A 19,539-nucleotide genomic window follows, 5' to 3' on the forward strand; every position below is an offset into this window, starting at 1 on the left:
AAAGCCAAGGGACCCATAGTGACACTTTTATACATCCTATTGCCTATATATTCAGCAGATTAGTGTCAAGATTCAATATGAGGGAGTTGATCTACGGATGTGGAGTAGGAAGGAAGAGGGTTGTGATGACACGGTTTGCCGATATAATCCTCCTTTGTGAGAATAAAGATCAACAACAGTAAAGAATTTTCAACTGTTGGTAAAACTGTTTGAGAAAATGTCCGATTTAAAAAATCAATCTTGAGAAAAGCTGTTTATCTGGCATTAATTTGGGAATGGATATTTTAGAAAGACGTGATGAAAACTCTGGGGTGCCCAACATCTGGCACAGCCCCTTAAATATTTGGGCCTGCTTTTATAAAATTCAAAGATGAGCAGTTTTTGAAATCTAACCCAAGACAGATTTGCCAAAAAGTTGACAACTTTTATTTCTTATGCACTCTTCAGTTATCTAGACCACTAATTAAATTTCTACATGGTTCATGCTAATTGAAAAATACATCAGAACATTTGCATGATATCAGGGGGAGGGGGTTGGATGTGGACATGGATTTGGTTATTTGGTTATTTGGTATACCTGAAATTGGTTATTGGTATACCTGTATATGAACCTAATGGAGAAATACATCACAACATTTGCTCGACAGCTTGGGTATGGATACAAGCTAGAATTGGCTTCAGTTTTATGGGTTAGAATAGGACTTGCCCCAAGGCCCTGATTCCAAGTTTACTGGCAGCTAAAGCTGTAGCTGCTCCTTTCCCCCGGTGACTCTTCTTTCTTGATCTATAATAAACATGAAAGCAAACTGTTACTTACCAAATAGGTTCATCTGTCTTAAGAGCTTCTCAAACTAATCTTGGCATGTCATATTAATGACTACATATTATGAGGACTGATTTTCCGGTGTCGTGTTCCTATTTTAAGAGCAATTTGCTGGTTGATAAATGTTTGATCTAGTTCTTTTTTCAATGAGATTGTTAGATCTAGTTCTTTCTATAATCTTTTTCTTTTCTTCATATTTATTCATCTCATTGCTAGCTGTCAATCTGTCACTGCACTATAGACAAAAATAATAATTGCTATCAGATTGGGAAGACATTTTTAGTATTTTAACAATCTATCCTAAGAAAAAGGAACGGAAAGTGAGAGATATCATATTTAAGTAAGACTTACATTTATAGGAACTTTCATAACCCAAAAACACTATAACTGTATAACAGCCATAATCATGAGAAGAAAAGGTTATAGTTTATAAAGCAAAGAAAAACCAATCAGAACGCTAACCTCCCTCTTGCTCTGCATCTGTGCACAGCTAGCCCGCAAAAGATTTCGCCATTTGTCCTGTGAAGTGCCCAAGTGGTAAACAAGTTAAGGTCAGAAAACTAAGTGGTATTTGGATAAGGTATCTTGGACTACCTTGAGATCAACAGATGTGCGATAAGCAGATGATGAGAACAAAAGCCTTTTTATTTCTGTCCATCTTCCAACTCCATATTGAGAAACACCATCAATCAATTTAATCACTTCAGACAGAGTCCACAGCCTATGATGTTTTCTCCTAACCCCTGCCTTTCCACTTCTAGTTGTGGCATAGTCATCTGACATGTCATCTTGGGATTCAGGTGGAGAATGTTCCATGTAAGAATTCCTGTCCTCCATCTCATTTTCAGAGTCACGTCCCTGAGCATATTATTAACAATTAAAGATGTGAGCATAGAAATGTTGAAGAACAAAGTTGGACCCCTTCTCTGTAAGCAAAATAAATCAACGCTCCACAAAAAAAAAAAAAAAAAAATCCTAATCAAGAAACAAGAATACAGTTTAACAGGAAAAACAATTGCCAATTAGATGTTTGGGCAAGACAATTTGTACAAAGAAATGAGAGAGGAGACTGTGATTGGTACTACTTTGACCTAAAACACCACTCCCCACAAAGAAAAATGAGAGAGGAGACTGAACAATTGAGAATGAGTGCTCAGAGAAAGACAATGGTGATGGTCTGAGTCGTCTGACCAAAAGCATTAAACAGAAGATTTTGGAGAGGAACCAAAGTTAAAGGTGAAATGAGGGCAAGGCAGTATAGGTTGTAGAGATCAAAGCCAAGGGAAGAGGAGGTACAGTATGGTGGTCAAAACAAATTAGCATCTGCTCCTCAAACCGACCTCACAGCCACATCCCACCATGTATTGAGACTGTCTCCCATGAATAATAACATAAAATACCGGATGTGTTCCCGATGAGAGGCTAGTGCATGCTCTGAGGTCAGTGTGAGGAGCGCTCTGTGAGGAGCAGATCCGGACTCGGTCAAAACACGGTCTTTCTGGATTGAAGGGGTAAGAGGTGGATGCCTGGTCCTTCTGGTTTCAGTACCAGATATCTCATTGTGGGTAGGATTAAGGTCTAAGATGACTATACTCCTTGCTATTTTGATGTTTGCTTGGTTGGGTTGGTCAGACCCTGGTTCGCCTCCTGAGGTGATATATATATATATATATATATATATATATATATATATATATATCATAGTTTTCAAGGCGCCAAGGGGGCACCTTGTCACCCGCCTAGGCGATGGATTTTTTTAAGTAAAAACATGTATCCTAGGGTAGTTCCCTATGTTCCATAATCATATTTCCTTAATAAATATCCATAATTTTCATAAGAAAAGTATAAACTTCATGTTAAAGTATAGGAAAACAACATATTCATGAGAAGAAAAAGAAGAAAAGAAAATTCAAAAAATATAGGGGCTGAACCCCTATTTCTGTTATAGGAATAGAAGAAAAGAAACGGTGGAAGAAGAAGAAATTAGTATATAAACACACAAAATTAGTAAAGAGAAAGAAGAAATGTGTTGATTGGACAACATTTTATGTTCTTCCTTACTTATTGGTTCAGGTTTTGATGTCTTTGAGGGTTCAATACAGCATTTAGCAATTTTTGTGTTGATTAAACCCTAACGAATAAGAAAATAATAAAAGAAATTAGTATATAAACACAATATGAATATTTTAGTTTAAAAATGTCTATTTTATAATTATAACCTAAAAAAATTAAGAATATAAAAGTTTTTTATAACATGCTATAGAAAACTGCTTGGTGAGCCTCCAAGGGCGCCGAGAGAGAGAGAGAGAGAGAGAGAGAGAGATGCGAGGACATACATACACACATTTGAGAACCAGAATCCAATGTATATCTGAGACTCAGACTTGGAAAGAAGAAAAAGAGAGTAGTAGTGGTACTTTGCTTTAACTCAGTGCAGGCATTGTCTGATGATTCAATGAGATTGCAATAACCAACTTCTTGCCCTCAAATGTTCCAATTTACCCATGGAAATAAATACATTTAAGTTTTCTAAGCATTGAATAAATTTACTTTTACATTTTAAAAATAATGTACATCTAAATATTGGCATAGATCATAGGAAAGGGTCAAGGAAAATCGACCTCAAAAGTTGACTGACTCAGAAGAGCCAAACAATTCATATTGCAATTAGAGTAATTGGAATCAACCACTTGACTAAGACAAGTCATAGTCATGTGAGGTAGGTCATCATGACACAGCTCCCCATGCTTGGAAATTAAGACAACCAGAGAGTCATGAGAACAACTCAGGAGGTGGAAAGCTTTGAATTATGATACCATCAACCAGACATTTATGTCTGTTTAATACGTGCTTATGTACTAACATCATATGACCAAGTCAGTCAAAATGATGAAATCTGTCCTTGCTATTAGATCCTAGTTATAAACTGTTCTACATATAGTCCTCCTTGGAAGACTGAGAATCACATGTCCTTTTTTTCTTTACATTTTTTCTGCTTGGTATTTTTATAATGAAAATAACCATTTTTCCAACAAGTATTTGTTTATTGAAATTCAAAAATTTTGGAATGAATGAGTAACCACTCTAGGAAGTTCACCCCCAATACAACGAGTATCTAATATCTATTAACCCCACTTCTAGTTAGGTGATCTGCTAGTGAAGTGGCTGATCTCAGATGTTCACCTAGCATCAAAAGAGATTCACCCACACTTCAGTAACAAAGGAACAAAGAGTGGATTATGATTGTTTTGTTTCCTTTTCTTTTTTGATAAGTGTTGTTTTGTTTCATTTTACGAGAGGTTGCTCTCTAATTTTGCCATATACTCCTTTGGTCACTGTACTTCTCTTTTCTATCTGTTAATAAAATGTCCTCAATCTTAAGGATGAAAAAGGGATACTGATGTAGTACAGAAAAGAGAGAAGCCCCAAGATGCATGCAATGGGTAAATAAGTCTGATAATAGAGGGAACAAAGGAGAGGAAGAATCTCAGATTTGAAATGTAAACGAATAGATAAAGAGAAGGAAGACATTTTTTTATCAATAAAGAGAAGGAAGACACCAATCATTGCCACCACAAACTTCAAACTTTCATTTTAGGGTTTTCTTCTAAAAACGATCAGATTAAAAATTAGGCTTTAGGCCTAAAAGCTGACCAAAAATAATTTATAATCACAGTAAGACCAAGGTAAGCCTATGTACAACTCATACAACATGCAAAAGTGAAAGGACTTGATCATTCATAACCCATACTTAACCCTGTCACAGACACCTTACAACTAAACAATTGAGACTTGAAACAACTCCTACAACCCATATAGTAATCCAATTACGACTAAAATAGAAAAACTTAATCCCATCTCAAGCAGACACCTTATCAGTAATTTGGCCGTAACTGCATCTAAAAATATCACCTTTAATGATCTTGACCTCACTGGATATATAATTTAGAAGCTCACCTAATGACACCAAAATGAAAAGTTTTGACCCTGAAAAATATGCTGGAAAAAAATGACAGTACTTATAATATCAACTTTTCAACATTATAAAAGCTCTTTAATAAAGACACCCATGGAGCATGTAGCCCTTGCAACACCCCAAACTGTTTTGACCCTTTAAGACAGGATGCAACTTGGGAAGGCTCAGGTTGAGCAACTGTCAAATTTTGAAAAGGACAAACCTGGGCATCTTTTTTATTGCTTTAATGGGTGAGACATGGATGCCTTATGCATTAGATGACACACGGCATACTTAGAGAACACCATGTGGCATCTTTTACATTGTCGATGTCATTTGTTGATAATAAGATGCCATGTCGCAGCTCTTCTCTTTTTTTTTTTTTTTTTGATCAATAACTGAATCATTTCATTAATGAAAGATGAAGAAAAGTACAATGGTAGGGGAGGTAAGCTCTCTTAACTCCCCCAAGGAAAAAGAAAGATTATAAATTGGCCCAGAACAACTGATTTCTTCCCACCCCTTGTTTAGCTAGTGCATCTGCAAAGGAATTAGCACCACCTCTTTACCCATTATAATCTCACTGTCATATCCCAAGTCAGCCACTTAACTACTCTTTTTTCATTCAAGTAGCTCCACATGCTACAGTCCTCCTTTTGTAGCCAATCTATTACTAACTTTGAGTTTAACGGACAAAAAAATGGAAACAATGCCTTTATCAAACCTTTTTCTTTGCAATACATATTGCGAAAACACAACTTACCAAACCATTTATTAGTGCAATACAAAGTAAAAGCCCAAAGCAAACTTTTACTCTTGGACTTGTAAAAAAATGCAAGAGTCTAATCCAAACAGCACCTATAAATTGCCACTAGCAGAGGAATCTAAAGAAATTTGATTTCTTCTTCCATGGTTTTTTTTCCCTTTTTCCATGTCTACAACAAGTGTCCTATAACCAATTGTCAGGTTACATGAATCAAAAACCGGTCTCCTATTAATGTTTAAGTTCAAAATATTTTATCCAATCAATGGAAAGGTACAATTAACAATAGTAAGTGGACAACTGACAAGGAGTCTTGCTTAGCAAAACTTTAGGCTGACAAGCATGAAAACACAGGTTGGTATCTGAGAGTGGCCACTTGGATGGAAAAAAACCTAAAGGTTAGTTCTGTATCCAACCTACCCCTCCCAAGGCCCCAGATAGCTAAGACCATCACTGGGAAATGGTCCTTCCTAAGTAGATGATGGACATGCCCAACCAATGACATCCAACAAATGTACAAGTGTACAAGTTTTAAAACTTTTTTTTTATGAATGGTGTACAAGTTTTAAAACTTTTTTTTTTATGAATGGTGTACAAGTTTTAAAACTTTTTAAGGATATATAATTAAATTTAGGGTAAATTTAAGATTAGTACTCTGTACCTTGGGGGTGGTATCACTTTAGTACCCAAACTTCAAAACATGTCACTGCAGTACCTGACCTGAACTCCCAAAAACTGTAACTTTAGTCCAACACCATTAACGGCTATTACAGTGGATAGTAAAATTATCAAAATGCTCTTTGTTGTCATAAACAATCAAATACGTTTACAAAACCAACAAATTGGTCTCTTCCATATAGATGTAAATCAGTCCTCTAGTATCAAGTTTAAATTCAATGATTAGTAGAATAAAACAGATCTGAATAACTGTATGAGAGAAGAAGATGGCGAAGAGAAGAGGTAAGAGAAGGAATCGAATTAATTCTCCATTCTCCTCTAACCCTATTTTATTAAGATTTAAAAAATTGATGATGACAAGTATGCCCTTAAGTGTGCGGCCAGCTTGGCAGTTACATAAAGGAAATAAACAAGAATAAATAACAGGCCCATTAAGTGTGGCCCATCAACATAAAATAAAAGATATTACAAGAGAGGCTGTTAGGGCCCATTCGGCCCAGTCTCTTTACACTCCCCCTCAAGCTGAGCATAGATGTCAATCATGCCCAGCTTGCTTATATAGTGTGTCGATTTCCCCCTTGGAACTCCTTGGTCAAGATATCAGTCAGTTGCTCTTCTAATGTGATGAATGGGAAACAAACTTCTCCTGAAGAGACTCTTTCTCTTATGAAATGCCTATCAACCTCAATCTGCTTTCTGTCATGTCGAACAGAATTATGTGCAATGTTGATAGCAGCTTGGTTGTCACAATAGAGCATCATTGGTTTCTCATAGTCCACCCCCAATTCCTCTAGAAGGGATCGTAGCCATAGTAATTCTGACACACCATGAGCCATTGCCCTGTATTCTGCTTCAACTGAGGATCTAGCAACTACTGATTGTTTCTTACTCCTCCAAGACACAATATTCCCAGCAACCAAAGCACAATAACCAGAGGTGGACCTTCTGTCATCAATACATCATGCCCAATCTGCATCAATAAAGGCTTCTAGCTTCATGTGACCATGCTTAGCAAATAGAATACCTTTCCCTGGAGTACCTTTCAAGTAGCACAGAACCCTTTATGTAGCAGCTAGATGAGTATCTCTGGGAAAATGCATAAACTGACTAATAACACTTACTGCATAGGAAATATCTGGTCGAGTCATGTAAAAGTATAACAACTTCCCAAGCAGTCTCTGAAACACTCCCTTATCAGGTAAAGGTTCACCATCTGTGGCAGAAAGCTTATGATTAGGATCAATGGGAGTGGAGATGGGTTTAGCGCCAAGCAGTCTCTGAAACACTCCCTTATCAGGTAAAGGTTCACCATCTGTGGCAGAAAGCTTATGATTATGATCAATGGGAGTGGAGATGGGTTTAGCGCCAAGTTTACCAATTTCAGCAAGAAGATCAATGACATATTTGCGCTGAGATATGAAGATACCATCCTTAGATCGAGCAACTTCAATGCCCAAGAAATACCGAAGATCTCCCAAGTCTTTGATTTCAAATTCAGAGTTGAGAAATCCTTTTAGTTTGCTGGCCTCTTTAATGTCATTACCCGTGACCACAATGCCATCAACATAAACAATCAAGAAGGTAACCAGAGAGTCATTTTTCTTCAAGAATAGTGTATGATTATATTGTGTTTGAATGTAGCCAAATGAGACAAGAGCAGCCCGAAATCCCTCACACCAAGCCCGAGGAGATTGTTTGAGACCATAAATAGATCTGTGTAGTTTACACACTTTGCCTTTCATTTCTTTCCCATACACTCCCGGAGGTAGAGACATATAGACCTCTTCATGCAGGTCTCCATTCAGGAAGGCATTTTTAACATCAAACTGGTGTAGGGGCCAATCAAAAGTAGCTGCTAGAGAAAGTAAAACCCTGACTAAAGTCACCTTAGCAACAGGAGCAAATGTCTCAAGATAGTCAATGCCATACATTTGGGTGTAACCCTTAGCAACCAATCGAGCCTTAAATCTCTCAACAGAACTATTAGAGTGATACTTAATGGTAAACACCCATTTACAACCCACTGGTTCCTTCCCTTCTAGAAAGTCCACAATATCCCGCATATGGTTCTTATGCAATGCATCAAGTTCAGTCATCATAGCATCCCTCCGTTCAGCTTGAGGTAATGCTTTCGGTACAGACCTGGGTATCACATGGGAAGACAGAGGCAAGCAAGGAGTAGTAGGAAGGGGAGAGAAGGTTGTAAGATAAGTGTTTGGAGATACGATGGGCTGTACACTTCTGTTTGCCCTTGCGAAGAGTGTAGAGAAACTGATGTGGGCCCCACAGCTGTGGGGCCACTCTGTCCGTAGGGTAGAATGTACCTAGTATATTTGTTATGTTTTTCTGTTATTCTAGTTGTTATTTACTTTTCAGTTTCATATTGTCAAGTGTTATGATGTAAACACCAAGGGCAGATGTGTCCTTTCCTATAACTAGCATAACATATAAATATTAAGTTGAAGTGGCGGCGGCAGATGAGTTAGAATCTGTCCCTCCTTTCAGCAACTTGTGTTCTCTTGCTTCTCTTCTATTCTCTCCTTTTCTCTCATCCTTCTCTTCTGTTTTACAAACCTAAAACCTTTTAGGATTCAAGACTGATTACAGTCTTGATCTTCTACATGGTATCAGAGCCTATCTAGGGCTTCTCATGTGTATCTAGTCCAGCCGACCACATGAGAACTAGCTAGGGCTGGAAGTCTTGAAGAAGTTTTTCAGCGGCTGAATCTTGGAGATTACCAGGAGAGGTTCACAGCAGTTGAAGACTTGCTGCAACCTGCAGAGAGTTGGTAATCAGGAAGAAGCAGCGAAGGTTAGGGTTTAGGTAACCCTAGAAGACAGTACACCGAAGGCAGGTAATCAGTAAGTAAGTTTGTTTCTTTACCGATTTTTAGAGATTGCAATCAGCCGAGATAGGTTGGACCTATCTAGAAAGAGGGGCCGAACTGTGTTCAAGTTTGCTTTAGGATTTGGCTTGCCGAACTGTGATTAAGTTTGTGTCTAGGGTTTGATTGTTGGGCCGAACCCTCCTCTTCAAAGGGGATTAGTTTTTAGGGTTTCACAGTGCCCTACGACAAGTCCCACTAGTGCGGACTGCTTGGAGAGTGCAGTTAAGCACTTTAGTGATTTCAGATCCTCAAACCTACAGTTGAAACCCTATTTTTGCTCTCACGGTAGTGGGCCCCACAGTAGTGATTTCAGAGAACAGCATCTCAGATTGATAGGCGATTGATTTCAGGTCAGTTTTGTAATGGTATTCCTGACCGGATCAGACCAGTTTCAGATCACATCGGTTTTGTGTTGGTATTTCTGATCGGATCATATCAGTTTCAGATCAGATCAGTTTTGGATCATCTTTCAGACTTACTTCCTTGACTCTGTTTGAAAAGTAACTGTCTTTTCAGATCGGATCAGTTTCGGATCAGCTTTCAGCTTTCAGATCAATTCTTTTCTTGTAAGTCATTTACTTTTCTAAGAAAAGATAGGTTGAAGTGATCTTGCGGCAAGCCCTAGTGCTGGACTGAACCTTGTGATCTACCTAGAGCTGTCCTCAGGTCTATTGTTGGCATTGATCAGATTCTAGGGTTTCACATTAACCCTACTGCAAGTCTATCTATACAGTACTTATTAGATTATGCAACTGAATTGATCACTTTAAGGACTGATTAAAACCCTAATTCTGCAAAGGCAAATCAGACCTCCTTCTAAGCTGTTTTTTAGAGTTTTTTGGGGGTTTTCGAACTCTCTTAAAGGGGTTAGAGCTCTACGGACAGACACTATTGTTTGGTTTGTTGGTTTCATATCAGAGTTATCCCAGTTGTGCACATACACTGTGAATACAAATCAGGCCTATACTGTTTTTGGTTGTGATTGGTAGTCCAAGTGCTGTTTTAAGACTTGACCGAGATGGAGTTTAAAAATCAGGCAAAAGGCAGCTTTGGGAGCATCAGTTATGGTAGTGTTTCTGAGATGGATTGTCAGCTTACAACCGTAAATTCAGGTACCCTACATGCCTCAGCTCCAGGTACTACTGAACCTTGTTGGGTAATAGATTCAGGTGCATCCGACCACATGACTTGCTTGCCTTCATTGTTTACCTCTTACCATTTGTCATCTGGTAGAGATAGAATATCTATTGTTGATGGCTCCCTGGTTCCTATTTCTGGGAAGGGGGGCATTAAGTTATCAGATACGATCTCCTTGCCTTCTGTCTTACATGTTCCTAAGCTTGATACTAACTTCCTTTCAGTCAGTAGTATTACCAAACACATGAACTGCTCAGTAACTTTCTTCCCTGACCGGTGTGTTTTTTTAGGACCTGGAGACGAAAAAGGTGATTGGGACTAGCCGTGAGACGAATGGGATCTATCTGCTTGGGGAGAGTTCTCGTCGGGAAGAGTCAGTGGGTAAGAGGTCATTTGCCTTTTTGATCCTTAAAGAATTAGTTTCCTACTTTGTTTGAGTCTGTTGAGTTGTCCCAGTTGCAATGTGAAAGCTGTGAGTTTGCTAAACATTGTAGAAACTCTTATTCATTGAGTAATAAAAGGAGTAATCGTCCTTTTGATCTCGTGCATACGGATGTTTGGGGGCCATATCACATTCCTTCTATGGGTGGGTACAGATATTTTTTGTTATTTGTTGATGACCATACCCGGTTTTCTTGGGTTTATCTTATGCGTTCACGAGATGAGGTTCCCGCCCTGACCCAAAACTTTCACCAAATGATCCTAACCCAGTTTGATGCCAAGATTAAAGTTCTTAGATCTGATAATGCAAAGGAGTACTTTGCTAAGTCATTGGCATCTTACCTTCTTACTCGTGGGGTTATCCATCAGAGCTCTTGCCCTCATACACCTCAGCAGAATGGGGTTGCAGAAAGGAAGAATAGGCACATCTTGGAGGTGGCTAGAAGTCTTATGTTTACCTCCAATGTCCCTATTCGCTTCTGGGGTGATGCTATCCTCACGGCGGTCTATCTTATTAATCGGATTCCTTCCCGGGTTCTTGATTTGCGATCTCCTTTTTCCCTTCTATACCCACATGAGGAGTTGTTTTCTATTCCCCTTAAGACTTTCGGTTGTACCTGCTTTGTTCAGCTTCTCGGCCCACATCACTCCAAGTTTGAACTCAAGGCCTCCAAATGCATTTTCCTTGGTTATGCACGAACTCAAAAGGGGTATTGATGCTATGATCCTGTCTCAGGGAGGAGGTTCGTCTCCATGGATGTCACTTTCTTTGAGGAGACACCCTATTATCCTCGGGTTTCTCCTCAGGGGGAGAGCAGTGAGAGTAGGGGTTTAGGTCCATGTCTTCAGGGGGAGAGCAGTGAGAGTGGGGTAGTTCCTTTACCTATTCCATTGGGTGATGGGAGCTGCAATGGTGAGGGTGGCCAAAGGGATCAGGAGTTGAGGGGGAACTGCAATGGTGAGGGTGGTCAGAGGGATCAGGAGTTGAGGGTCTATCACAGGCGGTGCAGGCAGGTTGATCCCGATCATCAGTAGTCTAGGCCAGCTCCAATAGCTCCAATCTCATCTGCGGCTCCAGGTCCAGGCATTACAGTCCCAGGACACACAGAGACCTCTTCTATTGTTGCCATTTCACCTCCTACAGATGACCTTGATCTTCCGATTGCAATCCGTAAAGGGAAACAACATTGTACCACATCTACAACCCACCATATTTCCCATTTTTTATCCTATGAGCGCCTATCACCTACCTACAGGTCCTACCTTAGTTCCATTTCCAATGTCCCTATTCCAAGAACAGTGCAAGAGGCTCTATCAGTCCCGGAGTGGAGAGGTGCAATGCAAGTTGAAATGGATGCCCTGTTGAAAAATAATACCTGGGAGCTAGTTGACTTACCCAAAGGAAAGAAACCAATTGGATGCAAATGGGAATTTACTATAAAGCACAATGCAGATGGTTCCATCGAGAGGTACAAAGCTCGGCTAATTGCAAAAGGGTTCACTCAGACTTATGGTATAGATTACTTGGAGACGTTTGCCCCGGTAGCCAAGATGACCACCATTCGGATTTTATTATCTCTTGCAGCAAGCCACACTTGGCCCTTGTACCAAATGGATGTTAAAAATGCCTTCCTGAATGGGGACTTGCAGGAAGAGGTTAAAATGCAGTTGCCTCCTGGATACTATGATACAGAGATAGGTAAGAAGGTCTGTCGGCTCAATAAGGCATTGTATGGTTTGAAGCAGTCACCTAGAGCTTGGTTCGACGGATTCAGACTAGCTCTTGGGAAGTTTGGTTATGTACAGGCCCAGTCAGATCATACACTGTTCATCAAAAGGGTGGAGTCTTCACTGACACTACTTGCAGTATATGTTGATATTGTGGTGACAGGAAATGACAGTCATGAGATTGAGTCCCTCAAACAGCTCCTTCATCAAGAGTTTGAGGTGAAAGATCTGGGTCCACTACGGAATTTCTTGGGTATTGAGGTTGCTAGATCTAAACAGGGGATCTTTGTCTCACAGAGGAAATATGTTTTAGATCTGTTGGCTGAAACTGGAAAGCTAGGTGTCAAACCTGCAGATACACCCATTGAACAGAACCACAAGATTAGTGCAGAGAGTGGAGAGCTGCTTGAAGACAAAGTTATGTTCCAGCGGTTAGTGGGAAAGCTCCTATATTTGTGCCTCACTCGGCTAGATATCAGTTATGCAGTTAGTGTTGTCAGTCAGTACATGCATTCTCCTAGAACCACGCACCTTCTAGCAACAGAAAGAATACTAGCATACTTGAAGAGATGCCTGGGTAGAGGTATATTGTTCAAGAATAGTAACCACATGAAGGTGGAGGTCTATACGGATGCCGATTGGGCTGGGAGTTTTGATGACAGACGGTCTACCTCAGGATATTGTGCCCTTGTGGGAGGAAACCTCGTCTCCTGGAGAAGTAAGAAGCAGAGTGTTGTCTCCCAGTCGAGTGATGAAGCAGAATACAGGTCCATGGCCAACAGAGTGGCTGAAATCCTATGGCTAACATCTCTACTTGAGGAGTTGGGTATTGAGTATGAGAAGCCTCTGATGTTGTATTGTGATAATCAAACAGCACATGTTTCCTTAGGATTCAAGACTGATTACAGTATTGATCTTCTACAAAGAGCAATAGGAAGGTCAAGGTCTGGGACAATCAGAGATGGGTCAGTAGAGGGCTGACCTGTTTCCTTAGGAATGATGGGAGTGGCAAGACGCTCTTCTGAAGGAGTGGAAACAACCTGCACATGTCTGAATCTCTGCCTTTGGTACCACCTTTGGAAAGCAGGAGCAGAAGAAGGAGGAGGAGGAGCTGGGATATCAGAGGTAGGCCCAGTGGAAGAGATGGACACTCCATGATCGGACTCACAAGGGATGGGAAGAGGAACGGTTGGAGACACGACAAAGGGCTCGTCAGATTTCTCCCCCTCAGGAGGAAAACTAAAGAAGGGAGTCAACTTGACAAAGGTGACATCCCGAGATACAAAGCGGGTGCCACAAACTGGATCAAAACAGCAATAACCCTTTTGTGTGGAGGCATATCCCAGAAACACACACTTATGAGCCTTAGGTTCAAACTTGTGCCTTTGGTGACTATGAATATGCACATAGCAAGTACACCCAAACACACGGAGAGGAAGAGAAAAGAGATCCTCATCCGGGAAGAAAAGAATAAAAGGAGTTTTAAAGCCAAGGACCTGGGAGGGCATACAGTTGATTAGAAAGGTAGTAGTAAGAACAACATCTCCCCAAAACTTTACAGGAACATGGGATGCAAACAAGAGGGATCTAGCAACCTCAACCACATGCTTGTTCTTTCTTTCCGCCACCCCGTTTTGTTATAGAGTGTAGGAACAAGAACTTTGATGAATAACCCCAAAAGTTTCAAGATAGGTGGAGAGGGTTCTCTCAAAATACTCCTTAGCATTATCAAAACGGAATATTTTGATACGTGTAAAACTGGGTGAGGATGAGTTCATGAAATTTTTGCACAATAGTTGGTACTTCATCCCTGGATTTCATGAGATAAATCGAAGTGTAACAAGAGTAGTCATCAATAAAAAGGATAAAGTACATGTAACCCCCCATAGTTGGCAAATGACATGGCCCCCACACATCAGAGTGAACAATATGAAAAGGAGAAAGGGATCTTTTATTGCTTACTGAATAAGAATGTCTACAATGCTTTGCCAGTTCACACGACTCACAATGAAGACTCGATAAAGACACTCCCTTAAACATATCTGAGAACAAATGACTCAAAGCAGAAAAAGACAAGTAACCAAACCGAAAATGACATAACAAAATTTTGTTAACAGACTCTGACACGACTGACTCTAAGGCAACTCCATGAGGTGGTCCCAAAGCTTGATCTGGTGTGTCCAACAAGTATATTCCGTTCGCCTCATGGCCACTCCCAATCATCCTCTGAGACTGTAGGTCCTGAAAAACACAATGAGTAGGAAAAAAAGTTATGCTGCAATTCATGGACTTTGTTAAGCTACTAATAGATAAAAGGTTTGTGTTAAGCTTAGGGACATGAAGAACAGAAGATAAGAACAGGGTGTCAGAGGTCTTTATATCACCTTTATCAAAGATGGGGGCAAGGGATCCATCGACAAGGGATATTTTCTCTTTCCCAGAGAGAAGGTGATATGAGCAAAAAATGTTAGATAGACTGGTCATATGGTCTAATGCACCGGAATCGATAATCCAAGGGATTTTATGATTACTTGAGGCTGAAGCATGATTTGCAGAAGCACAAGTACCTGAGTGAGCAAAAGCCGATGAGGATGATGTATTGTTGGAAGGGTGAGCTGAATAAACTGTAGCTTCCAGGTGATTTAGGAGTCTCCCATACTTCTCAAAATCCAGCTTCATTGCAGCCAACTATTCAATGGTTGATTTCTCTTCACTCTCCTTACTTCCCCCTTCAGGTACTGTAGCAGCATTAGTAGTCTTGGGTTTTCCCACCTGATTGCCCTTCTTAGAGTTATTATTGTTCTTAAACCTATTAGGGAGAAGTCCAAGGTGAAGCTTCCAGCAGGTGTCCTTTGTATGTTGTGGTTTCTTGCAATATTCACACCTGTTCTCTCTTCTCAATAGGGCCCTTTGGTTTCATTCCCGCATGTGCAAAATGTTCAGTAGGTGGACTCTGCAACTAAACCAGCCACCTACTCTCCTCACTACTTATCATAGCATATGCCTGTGAAAGAGTAACCTCATCCCTGGCCAAAATATTCTGTCTGATAATATCAAACTCAGGGTTGAGTCCAGTGAGAAACTCAAACACCCTATTTCTCTCCACCAGCTTTCTATACATTTCGGCATCCTTTTTACTCTCTCATACCATTGTCTCCATAACATCAATTTCCTACCATAGTAGATTGCCACTCTTTTTCCCCCTGTCTCAGGTTTTTCACATCACTTTTCAATTTGTACGCTCTGGCTACATTCAGTTTCTATGAGTAGGTCTCAGTTACACTGTCCCATATCTCCTTGGCCGAAGACATCCAGAGATAGTGCTGGCTTATATGGGGTTGCATAGAGTTAACCAACCATCCTATAACAATGTAGTTCTCTTGCATCCATTTTTCAAATTCAGGGTCTATCTCTTCGGGTTTCACCTTACTGCCTGTGAGATACCCGAGTTTTCCTCTACTACAAACAAATTTTTATAGACTGTGCCCAAGCAAGATAGTTCGTCCCATCTAGCTTAATTATGGTCACACCAGTCAAAACGGAATCTACTGAGGCAGGTCCAGAAACCGACACCTGCTTGAACTCACTTCAGTATGTCTTCATTAATCAAACGGAAATTAAAGAACAAAAAATTTTGACTATGTAAACTTACTTGAAGCTAAACCAGAACATGGGTGCTTGAAAAACTAGGCTTTTGCTCTGTCCAGCAGATGGAGGAAGAGAGAAGATGCTACCGCACCTACCAAACTAACCCAAACTCTTCCAAACCTGAACCGCCCTCCTTTAGCAGTCACAAGACACCTTCCAAGCACAGAGCGCCACACCCGAGATTCACCTTTCCTGGTAACCTCGAAAATCTCTAGTCGGCTAGGGTTTCAAGCAGCAGCAAAACAGCAACACTTCTTGGCAAAATCTAGCCAGAACTAAACTCTCCAAACCCTTCTACCAACTAGGCAAGTGATTCTCTATACTATAGAGAATGTATCTCTCCATACACTCTCTTGATTTTAGAGTGAACAGGAATGAAGAAAAAGAAGGAAGAGGAACTAAACCTACTCCGATACCAATCAGTCCTCTAATATCAAGTTTAAATTCAGTGATTAGCAGAATAAAACAGATCTGAATAAATGTATGAGAGAAGAAGATGGCGAAGAGAAGAGGTAAGAGAAGGAGTCGAATTAATTCTCCATTCTCCTCCAACCCTATTTTATTAAGATCTAAAAAATTAATGATGACAAGTATGCCTTTAAGTGGGCGGCCAGCTTAGCAGTTACATAAAGGAAATAAACAAGAATAAATAACAGGCCCATTAAGTGTGGACTATCAACATAAAATAAAAAATATTACAAGATAGGCTGTTAGGGCCCATTCGGCCCAGTCTCTTTACACATATGATGGTGGATGAGGAGTACAGAGCACCCTCGTACTTTGCAGAACGTCAACAACTTGGTCTCTTCCACATGCCACATATATCAAGGGGACTCACTCAGTTCGTCCAAGATTGTTAAGTGTCGAGTCAAGGAATTCTTGACTATGACTCCAAGGGATGACTTCAAGATGGCATCAGGGCAACTTTGAGAGGTGGACTTGTGTTGGGTTGAGGACTCTGCTCACCACTGTTCTGGTTTAGTGTCAAGAAGACGATGAACTGTCTTCTCCTAAAGGGTAATTTTGGGATTTTTGCATGTGATATCACATGCATCAGATAACTGATGGAATGCTAACAGCAGGGCCTAAAGTGGCAATTTTTGGGAGTTCAGGTACTGCAGTAGCATGTTTTAAAGTCTGTGTACTAAAGTGAGACTACCCCAAAAGTATAGGGTACTAATCTGCAATTTACCCTTATATTTATTGCAAGCCAACTCTTCCCTGTATTCTTTATTTTGTCTTGCTCCTTTATGTTTTAAATGGTTAATTATCATGTATAAAATTATAAATAAAATTGATGGCATCTAGAACCCTAGAGGACAAACCCAAAATCGTTTTGCTGCACATAATAGGGGTCAAAGGGAATATACCTGATGACACACATATGACTTGTCACCCCTACAAAGAACTCAGGCAACAGACACTACCAACATTGGGGGGCATTAGAGATGAAGATGGAAACATCATTGCTCTGTACTCCGGTCCTGTGGAGTAGGGTGATGTGGCAAGGGCAAAGTTTCTAGCTACAGCATATGGGGTTGAGAAGGCTAAAGAGTTGGATATTAATAGACTGATCATCGAGGGAGACTCAAAAACTGTGATGAAATGGTTGCAGAAGGGGGAAGGGGTGACATGGCATGAAGAATGAATTCCAACGATTTAAATGGTTGTCAATGGACATGTCAATCCAGGTGGGATGGGTGAGGAGATCTGCCAACAGTTTGGCAAATAGCTTAGCAAAGCAAGGGGTTCAAAGAACACATGTTTTGGGCACATTTGTAATTCTATCTTGGGTCAGCTTACTAAAGCTGGTTTCTTTCACAAATTCTTATTGTATCCATAATTTTTCCTTTCTTTGATCAGTAAAAACATAATTTTTCTAATTAATGAAATCATTTCAGAGTTATTGATCAAAAAGAGACACTACCAACATTAAAAGGTTGCTAGAATGCCCATATCTTTCCGAAACTCCAGCAGCATCCCACATAAGGTATGTTGGGATATATAACATAAAATATATAAATATAGGCTTCCTACAGCATATTGATCAAAGAACAGAAAAAATACCTAATAGCACCTTCATGAAAACAGCAAGTGAGGTAGAACGTAAAGAAGATTTCCATGAAAGCAAAGATGTGAACATCTTCCTTACCAAAAATGTATTCTTCTTTGGCCGGCCCTTCCGCACTCGAAGACCAAATGGCACTTGAATACCAGTTCCCCCAAGATAGTCCTGCCTAGAAACCAGTGGCACCGTTCCAAGACCGTTCCGATTATGCTGATTATGGGATTTGACCCGCAAGATCTTATCCCGAGAACTTGTAGGAGTTTCTACTCTTCCACTAGAATATCTTGACTTAAGATCTGATGATTCTTCGATGTATCTCCGAGTAGGCTTGCGTAATCTTTTTGGTGCTACAAGCACACCTTCTCCATCACCCAAATCCAAGACTCCAAATGTTTTTCCAGCATCAGAAGAACCAGTTATCAAATCCTCCCCAGCAACCATACTTTCCCTTCCCACATCTTGGCTTACTGGTTTAGCCACGTTCCCCAGAACATTTGTAAAAAGGCTTTGCATTCTTCCAGACGAATCATTACTAGATGTAAAAATCATATCACCTTCATTTCCATCAGGTATTCCACTTTCCAGCAAGTCTGATACATCCCCAAACTCAACAAGATTCTGTAAACCAAATGAGATACGGCGCTTAAGCCACTGCTTGTCCTTCACAGATGTCTCCCGTCCAAATGTTGTCCTAAAAGCTTCCTGTAGGTCATAAATCGTCATTTTGTCAAGTAAAAATTCAGACTGATCAGATGTAGATTCCAGCACTGGTATTGTTTCTGTTAAGTCTGGCATCTGAGTTATGCTGTTCTTCCCACTTAAGCATGATGGTTGACTTTCCAGCCTCAAGTTCCCCACATGAGATCCTTCACATGAACCATAATCCAAATCGGGAACTCTTTCAGCATATTCAGTATCTGTACACAGAAAAAAATGAAAACCAATGATAACAATAATGATAGAAATAATAAAATTGAAGGATATGTATAATTGAATGGGACTTTGACAACAATTGAAATTCAAACTAAGTAGATAACTGCAAGAAGGCTCACCTAAAAGATAATCATCACATGAGGTAGATAAACCATTTGGTACATGAAGATCCCCCTCACCAATGCCATGAAACATTCCATCAAGAAACTACGAATACAGCAACATTGTCAAGATATTACTGGCATATAGGGAAATATGACCTCAGATAAGTCTCTTCTGAATTAAAAATAAGGCCTGAAGCAGGAGATAACCAATGAAGGATAAAGACATAATAGAGCAACGTATTCCAACAAGAGGTAGGATAGTTGGTGGTGGTGCATGTCTTTCCAAGTACAAAAGATAAAATTACAGACTACAACTATCTGATTAAAAAAAGAAAAAATATATAACAGATAAAATTCAAAAAAAAATGAAATT

At 40.0% G+C, this 19,539-nt stretch overlaps 1 protein-coding gene across 3 annotated transcripts in view; it reads right to left on the bottom strand.

Annotated features, from left to right (window-relative positions):
• The window catches only part of LOC148870854 (uncharacterized), a 38,192-nt gene that overhangs the window by 2,291 nt on the left and 16,362 nt on the right, over positions 1-19,539 (bottom strand). For all 3 annotated transcript variants that reach the window (XM_088972835.1, XM_088972836.1, XM_088972837.1), the window contains 4 exons: positions 19,182-19,269; positions 18,214-19,046; positions 1,418-1,681; positions 1,286-1,342 (listed from right to left, as the gene is read on the bottom strand). In XM_088972835.1, coding sequence (XP_088828961.1) covers positions 1,286-1,342; positions 1,418-1,681; positions 18,214-19,046; positions 19,182-19,269 — 1,242 coding nt within the window. The remainder of the gene's footprint in view (positions 1-1,285; positions 1,343-1,417; positions 1,682-18,213; positions 19,047-19,181; positions 19,270-19,539) is intronic.

This window comes from Nelumbo lutea, chromosome 2 (assembly GCF_056320005.1).
Source record: "Nelumbo lutea isolate HS-2025 chromosome 2, American lotus-T2T, whole genome shotgun sequence".
Classification (NCBI taxonomy): Eukaryota; Viridiplantae; Streptophyta; class Magnoliopsida; order Proteales; family Nelumbonaceae; genus Nelumbo; species Nelumbo lutea.